General features: G+C 35.5%; 1 protein-coding gene across 1 annotated transcript; it reads right to left on the reverse strand.

Moving 5' to 3' along the window:
• Positions 1 to 228: 228 nt before the first annotated feature.
• LOC131644060 (topless-related protein 3-like) lies at positions 229 to 9,529 on the reverse strand. The gene is made up of 25 exons (XM_058914454.1): positions 9,091 to 9,529; positions 7,941 to 8,120; positions 7,719 to 7,832; positions 7,407 to 7,565; positions 6,916 to 7,090; positions 6,675 to 6,804; positions 6,390 to 6,505; positions 6,127 to 6,259; positions 5,904 to 6,013; positions 5,678 to 5,747; positions 5,532 to 5,605; positions 5,364 to 5,459; positions 5,181 to 5,273; positions 4,256 to 4,383; positions 3,919 to 4,153; positions 3,657 to 3,827; positions 3,488 to 3,571; positions 2,787 to 2,939; positions 2,582 to 2,692; positions 2,272 to 2,451; positions 2,066 to 2,194; positions 1,865 to 1,960; positions 1,118 to 1,300; positions 854 to 1,029; positions 229 to 728 (listed from the first exon to the last, which is right to left on the reverse strand). Exons 1-25 carry the CDS (start codon positions 9,168 to 9,170, stop codon positions 512 to 514), a joined length of 3,393 nt encoding a protein of 1,130 aa, XP_058770437.1. The 5' UTR covers positions 9,171 to 9,529; the 3' UTR covers positions 229 to 511.
• Positions 9,530 to 10,576: the final 1,047 nt, after the last annotated feature.

A 10,576-nucleotide genomic window follows, 5' to 3' on the forward strand; every position in this document is an offset into this window, starting at 1 on the left:
TAAAGAAATTTTCTTTTCGTATCAAGGTAGCACAACTTACCTTTGTACAAGATAAAAGTACTCCTTATGAAGATTTAAAAAAAAAATAGTCGAAAGAGGAAACCCCAATAAAGATATTCAACCAACTGCGAAAGAGTAGCATACAAAATCGATGGATACTTACCACCAATAACAGGATTACCAACAATATATAAATATTGAGTCTTCAATTTGGGGGTGGAGTTCTCAGACATCTAATTCCAATTCATTAGTGACAAATTGTCAACAGATTTTATACATACCATAATGAGAGGGTGGTTGGGACACGCCCATTGTTTGCAAGAACTGATAACATTACAACGAAATATAAACATAATTTGGGTTAACTAGAATTAATTAAGGTATACAGAAAGGTATATGTCCAACGACCAGATATAGACGATGGACAAATTGGTGAATCAAAACCTAAAAACCTAGGCTGATAAAATTACAAATAGAAAGAACTATGCTACATAATTAAATAGAATGAATCTCATCGTTGGGCCTGATCGGCAGTGTGGTTGCTAGTTGCAGATGAGGATGGTGCCTTACCATTCAAGACTCCGTTGTCCATAGGCGGAGAAGATCCCCACTTACCCTCTGATTCACTTGGTTCTATCACTTTGACAGACCCATCACTCAACCCAACAGCAAACTGGTTAGGTTCTAGTGGATGAGCCGCAATCACAAGAGGATACACAGCTTGGCTTCTGCAATACACAACCACACCAGCAAGCATCAAGTTACATAGATATTTTTTTCCCAATTCTCGAAAAAAATATTTAACATTTATTACAAAACATTAAAGAGTGCAGTCCACTAAGCTGAAACTTACCTATTTAAAGCGGCTGATGACAAGCATATTGACGGGGCAATACGACATCTTAGTTTCAAGCTCTCCGCATCAAAAACCCCAATGTTTGCATCACAGAATGAAGCAAATATTAACTGACTGTTGCAGGAATACGCAGCATATGATATGGGAGCAGGCAGAACATCTTGGGGAATCCACTGCAGCAAAAGAATTTATGAGCATTTCTTGATTCCAATTTTGTCAGCAACCAGCAGTTCTTTACGAATATGGAGAGAAAAATCTTACCTGCCGAATGCGTTCCATCTTGGAGGCATCATATATTGCCAATTGAGTCTCATGGACTACCAATAAGCGAAGTTGGTCAGAATGGAACTGAACACGTGTATCACCAACAGGTGGCTTTCCCGCAGGTAGTTGAATTGGGATTGATTTTCTTTTCTCCCATGTATCAATGCTCCATACACACAGCTGTACAACACGTAGAAATTCTTAAAAAAAAAAAAAAGGCAAAAACATAGCAAAAGGCCACATTTCCTAATGGGAGAACAAAGCAATTGCTAAAAGTGATTGGTGGAGGCACAAATATCTGTAAAAGGCAGATACTTCAACTTAAGCACCACAGAGGCCAAATAAAAATCCTCAAATTTAAGTTCAACAATCTAGCAACTCAAGAGTATGTACATCCAGTCATCATTCAGAACTCTTCAACCTTTTCTCAGCTAATCATAAAATTCTTATAGGAGAGACATTTAGAACTGAATAAGAAAAATAATTCCAATGAAGCCAACCTTCCTATTTTTTGTTATCTAATAGTCCAAATTTGCGAGCAATATAGTCTTTAAATTGAAAAGTATATCTAGCAAAAGAAGGATAATTACAAACGGTGGGAAGTAGGATAACCAACAAAACAATCTCCAAAACAATTTTTTTGGATCAAATCTCCAAAACAAATTATAAGGCACGAAACTGATTTACATAAAAGATTTCCCATGCCACTCAGAATCTTTTCAGAAAGATGGCTAAAGGACTTACGTGAGCATCAGCACCAGATGAAACCAGTATGTTAAGATTGGTTGAAAAAGCTAAACCAGTAATTCGTCTCTGGTGACCCTTCAATTTTGATTTCACCTGGAAAATACCCCCAAAAGAAGGAAAAAAAATTGCTTGAGAGATAAATATTTTTAAAAAATAATGCAATTATTTAAATAAAAATTAGCAATAGTGGGGAATCACCTCATCGACTCTAACATTATAGATATGAATGGTTGAATCCTCCATCCCAATGGATATAATGTTGTTATCTTGGGGATGAAATGCTAGGAAGGTAGAGGCAGGAGGTGGTGACATGAATGTTGTCATTACCTAAAAAAAGGTAGATTATCAATAACTAATAAACTAGCTTCTTAATCAAAAATCGGGCCGTATAACTGGAAACACACCTTGAATGTCATCATGTTAAACAGTGAAACTTTTCCACCACAGGCAGACATTACGTATGAGTCGTTTTTTGAGAGTGCAATGCAAGGGACAGCTTCTTCAAGGTTGACACCCGCAATATCATTAGTCATAAGAAGACCACTGTTAGGTTGCCAACGTTGTGGAACAACACTGGCAGTTGCCTGTAATAACGTTAACTTCAGACTTCTGTATTCTATTGAAAGGTAAAAGGCTAACGAAAAGTATAAATTTTAAATAAAAAAAAATATTGAACCAGGAAATATATAAAATAATTTATTTGCTTAAAACAACCTTCCCAGTAGGATTCTGTTCATTGCGAGCCCATTTCCAAAGCTTCTGAACGCCATTTGAACCAAGGGCCAAAACACCAACAGCAGAATTTGTATATAGAAGTCGTACAACCTATACACCAATCAGAACATTAAATTAAAGAATAGAAGAATACAAAGTTTGCAATAGAATAATGGTAATCTAATAAATTCAGCAGTATACAGACCTTGCTGAAAGAGTCTGTGTTGTCAGGCAAGGTAACTGACCGACATTGGACAGGATCTAGAATTTCAGACAATTGCCATGGTTTAGTTCTATCAGATGCATCTTCCACAGTTCTTGATTTCTCTACACTTCGACTCATGGGATCAACTCCATTCTTGATTGAAAAAGCCAAAACCATTCCATATGATTCAAATAAGTATTATGATATAGTAAATAATTCATAAGTAACTTACAAGAGATAAATGACAGCTAACAAACTTGACCCATAACAGAAAACAAACACCAGATTATAAAGTAAAATAGATTCATGTATACCTTTTGGATCTAATAGTAAGCAAAAGTACTATTGTTAGTCCTTTATAGAATGACAGCTAATAAAGTTAATCCAAAACGGAAAAACAAACACCAGATTATAAAGTAAAATAGATTTACGTACACCTTTTGAATCTAATAGTAAGCTTATAATATGAAAACTCACCATAAAGTGGAAAGCATAAGAATTAAATTGTTGGTCCTTTATGGTAATGCAAAGGTATTGCATAAAAGAATTAAGCAAACTACATAAGAATAAAAGAACCAAAATAGTCTACATGCTAGTATGCAAGTGTCAAGTGTGTCTACTGTGTGCAAAAATGAATATATCAGTGCCATCATGCTAACATCAAAATATAGAAGGAGTAATTTACAGGGTCAGGTTCTTACAAGAATTGGAGGCGGCCTGACAGGAGAGCTTCTTTCCACTTTACAGTTGACCGGATTAACATTAACAGTAGAAGAGCCAGATACCTGTAAAGCATAAACAATGTGGACGGTACACATTTTGATCTTAACTTAAGGAACCACTCAAAAGTTTAAAGAACTATATTACTACCTTGATTGCAGCAGATTCAATAGGTGACCTCAATGCTTCAAATGATGCTGGAGTTTCAATTGTTCTTAAGGATCTAAGACCAGTAGCATTTGCCAGTATTTTGAATCCATTGTCCACAGTAGTGACTGCGAGAATATTTCCTTCCTTATTGAATTTCAAGCGTGGAAGGCCCTGAATAGATTCATACAATCAGATAAGGGATGTTTTGTAGCGTGTGGTTATACTCCAGAAGACCTCAAACAGTTAACTATTAAATCCTGACCTGTAATCCACCATCTGCATCAGTGCTTGTTAGAGGATTAATATTGTCCATGTCCCAAAACTTCACTTGGCCATCTTCACCGGCAACCAAAAAGCGGTTTTGGGTTGTGTCAAACTGCACAACACCAGTAGATTTCTTTCTAAATCCATTGTATGTTCTCTTAATGGCTCCTTCACTCTCATTCCATTCAACGAGGAAAGACTCTCCATCTTTACTTGTCCCACAAGAAAACAATCTGGGAAAGATGAGGAAAATACATCAGCAAGTGTGATAAGATACTTTTAGAAAATAAACATGCCACTTCATGAATAATCACTCTTTTCAAAGTCGAACCTACCTACTTCCGTCAGCACTGTAAAGCATTGTAGTACACCAATGACCAGGAGCATCATAGTCCACCCTAGAACCCATGTTATCGTATAACCAGGCCTTTATTTTCCCATCAATGGCTGTTGAAAATATGAACTGCAAAGATACATTAACAACCTTTAGTGTGTGTGTGTTCGTATATATGTACATATAGCTTGCAAGAAGATGAACAGTTCACATGCTTATGTAAAAGGGCCAATATATGTGTAATAGTATGGGAGCTGTACTTTTCTAAGACTACAATAACTGAAAGCCACATGATAGAACACCACGGCCCAATAGATTTGATGACTCGTTCGTTGGGCCCAAGTCACACCTCACACATTTACAGCTTCTAGGTTGTAGAAGCTGAGAGATTAGGAGTTAATTAGTACTGCTGATTTCTAGGAAATTTTCTGATATAAAAGGGAAGGGTAAGGAGTAATTCATTTAGAAAATTTGTTAGAATCAGTGTTAAGAGAGACTCTCTCTGGCTTAGTAGCAATTCTGCTCTGGTCTAGGAGTTCTTGCAACTCCGGTGACATTCTCTGTTTTCCTTTGCCACTTTCCCACCATACTAAGAGCTTTAAGCTCAATCATTTGCAGTAAATAATACAGTGTTTATTTTTCTGAGTTCTATCACCACCATTATAAATAATAATGCAAAAATAACTGTGCATACATATATTAGCTCATGAATTAGTTGTTGTTGTTTTGTTGGTACCTTGTGTAGTTCCTATACCTGTTATGTTCCTTTGATTATTTACAACCGGCATTCAAGTTCTTATTTTTTCTACTTCAGCTGTGGCTTATATAGATCTTACAAATTATAGTAAGTGAAATCTACATCTAAACTTCCAAAGAAAAACATTGAAATTTATTAAGTACCTCAATAATGATATCTACTTTATTACCTGAATGTTCTCTTTGTGATGAGGGCAGATTGAATATACCGGTGCCTCATGCCCCTCAAAAGTGAATAGTCTTCGTCCATTTGCATCCCACACCTATTAAGACTTGAGAGTTTCATCTTCTGAAAAATAGATAACTTTTTTAAAACCGAAATTGCAACAAGATGATTACTAGATTTTATGCACCTTTATCAACTTATCATCTCCACAAGTTACAATGCACAGCTGTTTATTAGGAAGAGCAAATGACAAATCATTCACACCACCAACATGGGCATCAACCTGCATCAACAAAGAAATGTAAAACAAACTGGAATCAAAATTTTGGTTTGTTCATCATGAGAAGAATGTCACCTCTATACGCTGGGTTAGCTCATTTGAGCCGGTGTATGAATATAAATGAATCAGATGTTTAGTAAACGCAACACCTAAAACAAAGCAAACAGTTAGATATCCTGCTAAAAGCTTCAAAATGGTTTCAGACACATTAAGTTACATACCAATAAAACTTCCATCAGGGCTCCATGTGACACGACTAACAGAAATAGGAGCCTCCTTGGCTGCAGCTGCCTGCAAATTTCTGAACTATAAATTCCAAAGGTTTTGAGTTTTCAATCATCAAGACTAATGGCCAAACATAATAATACGGTGGCCATTATAGCATACACTAGTTCCGATTGACAACAGACAATACGGTAGAACAAGAAATATTGCACTATATGAAACCTGAAATGGTAATGAGCACGCCGACACATCCCATATCTTGAACGGCTTTGAGACCAACCTTTCCCGTAAACTGAGTTCCCAGAGGGTTATTTCACCATTATTAGAACCAACTGCTCATTCAGAATAAACAGTGTTAGAAGAAAAAATATATTTTTTTGTTGGTATTTTAGCAACTGAGATATTAGTCGCGTACTATACATGAAGCAATCATAATAAACAATACCAAGAAGTAAGGTGTGGTGCAAGGGATGAAAATCCATGCTTGTCACAGAGGATCCTTGATGCAAAGTCATAGCCACTGTTCTTGGGAGATCATCCAGTGACCAGGAGGTTTGTCGAGCCACAGGATATGAAACCTGAAATTATATAAATGAACTGTAGTCATATGGGTCACCAACCATTACATAGTCAGAAACAACAAAAAATCTAGATGTCGTGAAATATGTGAATAAACATCTTAATTGAACAGAAATCAAACGAAATTACCTCCTCCACAGAATGAACGGGACGAAGCCTTTTCATTAACTGATCATGATCTGCATTTTGATAGTCAACGATCCCTGGAGTTGCCGGAGGTGTTCTAGGACGTTTCAAGATAGATACTGTTTCAAAAAGTATGAGTAGAGTGTTTAAGACATGACATCTTATGAAATTATTTAAGTGAAATTCCACATCAAGAAAATATTCTCCTGATTACTTAGCCATGTAAATACAATAACAATCATGAAGACAGGAATAATACATTTGCGAGAAAATCGGCAGTAATTTAACCTTGATTCTGAGGGACTGGTATGGTTGACGATGTGACAACAGCTGCTTGAACAGATGATGAAGCTGAGGCATTGGCCATCCAACCAGCCAAAGCATTGGCGTTGGCATTTGCAACGGCAGGAGGGAAGGGCTATAACAATAAATACCAGAAAAATTATCAATTAACTAACACGATAACATTTAGATTATTAATCAATTGGAAACATAAGTAACCAGTTGACTGGAAAGCAAGGTATCATACACCATGGACTCCGAGTGAAGTGTAAGCAGCAGGTTTTGCAACTGCAGAAATTGGAAGATTGACAGGTGTAGGTGCCAGTGGGCCATTAGAAGGTGAGCAAGTGTGATCTGTAAATAAAGTCTTTATATCTGGGTTTGGCCTTGGGTTTTTACAAAGTTGGTGCTGCCAGTTCAAACTGCATTGATAAAGAGAGACCAATATATTAACTGATCAAAAATTAAATGGCAATGCATAGCAAACTAATAATCCAAATTTACAATGAAATAGGTGCAGAAAAATTTTGAATTCTTCTTATTTTACCAAATAAACTGACAGCATACAGGGAGCTAAGACCTCACGCAAAATACGAATATGCTAGTTATACACATCCAAAGAGAAAAAGCCATGTGATTAACTTTTCATTTGCCTCAGAATGGCATCAAGATCATGAAACATGTGAATCAAATAAAAGAGAGAACCAGTAGAAGGTTTTAACTTGCTTAATCACATACCTCTGATTGATTAAAGTTCTCAGTCTTGATGACTTAAGGGTCGGAAAGGCAAGCTTATCACGGAAAAGAGGATTTGCTTCAATGAGTTTTTTTAGCTCTATCAACATAATACTTCGAGCAGTTTTGGTGTCACCGTATTTGGACAGTTGCTCGTTCTCCCTATCATATGAAATAAAATTTAACTCAGATGTCATGATTACCACTTAATTAGTCTGAGTTGTGAATCAAGATTATTTGAGGTGTGATTCAGATGCACATTCCCATCCACCCAACAGATGAAACAAACATTAGATTACATATTATAGATATTACCTGAAATTATTAAGAATTAACAGCTGGGTGATTTCTTTGTATAGCTCCTCATTGAAGGTGGAAAACACTTTTAAATCACCCACTAATATCTCTACAGCCTTTGGCTTGTCTTGCCTAAAATTTAAATAACACCAGAGACAAAACAAATGTAAAGTTTTATAATGAGCGCAAATTTATTTAGAAAAAGATTTAGAACTTAAAAGAACAGAAAGTTCCATATACCGATCAAGAGCTTCCAGGTATTTTTGCTTCCTAATTTCAAAGAATATTTTCATTGAGTATCTATTATCGTCAACTTTGGTAAACCCTGATAAATACTTTTCAACTTCTTCCCATTCACCAGCCTGCACTTTTTCCTCAAAGTACTTCATGTTGAAAAAGAACCCTGATTCTTTCTCGAGCCTGCATGCATAAAAGAGGCATTTAAAAAAGTGAAACTGAAAGTCAAAAAGATGCCTAAAGACAATGAAACGACTGCTAGATGGGGGGAAAATAACCCTCATCCAGAGGTAATTTATTTTTAAGTTCCAATTTCCACGTAAGAATATTACTAAACTTAGGATGAGTTTGAGCTGAAAATGAAGGTCTAAATACTACAAATTCAATTGCTCTGAGTTTGATTTTAAAAACAATCATGGAACAGGACAAAATAAACTGTAAAGCATAGAAAAATGACTTAAAATCTGTTATTCATTAAACCATACGATCCTCCAAAAATAGAAAATTACACAATTGTTCGTCCGTATTGATTACCACATAGCACACAAAACCAAACGTTGTGCTCTAACTCAACTACTTACACCTCGTTCTGTTTGCACTGTCCCTCGAGGTGCATCAATTGTAACCTAAGCCGTTATGGACGAGAAGGGTTCAACACAGTCCAATGGCTCCAATTCTCTTATAAACCAACTAAACCTCCAAAGCCCCATAAATCAAAGGCCTATCAAGTTAAGATCCACCAATTCAAACGCAAAGAAGCGATCAAGGAATGACCAATGACCACTCACACGTGAAAACTTTGGTGCCATGATAGGAAATCGAAACATAAAATTGAAAATGCACATCGCTTCATTAAAGCATTTAATGTGCTTCATTATCTGTTTTTCACTTTTAATTACAAAAGGTGTCACATTTGTTTTGAGTATATATGCTGTTTAAAAAAAAACACAAATCAACCATTCAAGCAAAATTGAAACATGAGTTCACTCCAATTCTTATTCGGCTCACTGAAACTATAGACATAAACATTGTTAACAACCAGAATATAAAGCACTAAAATTCCTAATCTCTGACACATACCAAATCCCAACCAACCAGACAACATGCAAAGAGAAAAAACGAAAAAAGTTCGTAAAAAAAAAAAAAAACTCACTTGTGCACAGACTCCTTGAACTTCTCCTCCTCCAGAAACTGAAGTATGAGAAACACCAATTCTCTACTCAAAGAAGTCATTTCACCACCTCAAATCCAAAACCACACCAATAATTCCGATCTACCACCACCGATCTTCAAACACCAACAAAACCACCACAAAACTCTAATTCAACCAACCACCGACAAATCAGAGAAGAAAATTGAAAACCACACAACGAATCTCTTCCTCCACCTTAGTACTCACTCAATCGAAACTCACACAGACTCAATAGATTCACAGCCTCGAAGATTACATTACAAAATCAAGTTTATTGGTTGTTGAAATCGAAGAATTTCTAGGGTTTGAACTTGGAAAGGTTTAGGATAAGAATAAGAAAGAGGAAAGAGAATGAAGAAAGAAACTCGCTATCCTCGATGCGTTGTACAGAGAAGAGAGAGTCTTTCTTTTTCTACTTAACACCTTCAGAGAAAAGTACGTTAACTTATCAGATAATCAGACTAGCTTATTATCATTTCGTGAGTGATACGATAAGGAGAAGCATTGCGGATTCGAAACTAGAAATTCAAATCTAGTGAATATTCGTCACACACGTCCGCTTGTTTTTTCGTTGCTGTCACTTTCGGTTTGAATTGATGTGTCTACCTAACTCTGCCTCCTGTTAAATGTTCTCGCCTTTCGCGGTTTCTCGCGATATCTTTCGAGAGTGAATGACACGCGCGGGATGTTTGAGTGTGGGGCCCCAGTCTCGTTGTCGGTTTTTATTTTCTGCACTTGAAGGTTGTTTGTCTTATGCTGTGTTGGAAAGAGGAGAGAGATTTTTAAATGAAAGAAAAATATTAAAGAAATGAATTTGAGAGAATAGAGTTATGTTGTTCAAGTTTTCACGGTTCCGACTTTTTTTATTGGACCTTAGTTAAGAAAAGCATAACTAGCTTTTTGTGGTTCTTAAAAATTGTGTGAGATATACGGTTGTAATTTATAATGGTTAACTACCTAAAATAGGTATAAAAATTATTTTCAAAACTATTAAAAAATTATAAATATTAAAAAATTATTAAAATATAGTAATTTATTAATTTTGATAATTTTTATATGAAAAAAAAGAATATGCACTGATAGTGTAAAATAATTTTACACTGTCAACCAATGACGATCATGAATCAGGACAAGTTAGACTGAAAATTTAAAAAAAACTTGTATGACATGGCAGAACGTTATATTCTAATTGGATGACAGTGTAAAACTTTTTTACACTGTCAGTTCATAACCATTAAACTCTTTTTATATGAAGTTTAATTATTTTAGTAATTTAGATTTTATTTTTATCATGTATTGCTTTTTGGACGGTCACTAATGTTTTTCTCTCTATGAATGTGACACAACATTAGAAAAATCTGTTAAAGTTTTATTGGTTTTTTCAATCATTCTTTCAATGTATGAATGATCTACATTAGCTTCATCACTTCTTTTATTGCCTTTCATA

The sequence above is a fragment of the Vicia villosa genome, linkage group LG1, assembly GCF_029867415.1.
Source record: "Vicia villosa cultivar HV-30 ecotype Madison, WI linkage group LG1, Vvil1.0, whole genome shotgun sequence".
Lineage (NCBI taxonomy): Eukaryota > Viridiplantae > Streptophyta > Magnoliopsida > Fabales > Fabaceae > Vicia > Vicia villosa.

Bases quoted from the DNA above. Each gene is read 5' to 3' on its own strand.
- LOC131644060 (XM_058914454.1), bottom strand. From the start codon at position 9,170: ATGACTTCTTTGAGTAGAGAATTGGTGTTTCTCATACTTCAGTTTCTG. The intron at 4,384-5,180 runs GTAATAAAGTAG...GTATCTTTGCAG, and splicing joins ATCACAAAGAGAACATTCAG to TTCATATTTTCAACAGCCAT. The intron at 1,961-2,065 runs GTGATTCCCCAC...GGTATTTTCCAG, and splicing joins ATAATGTTAGAGTCGATGAG to GTGAAATCAAAATTGAAGGG.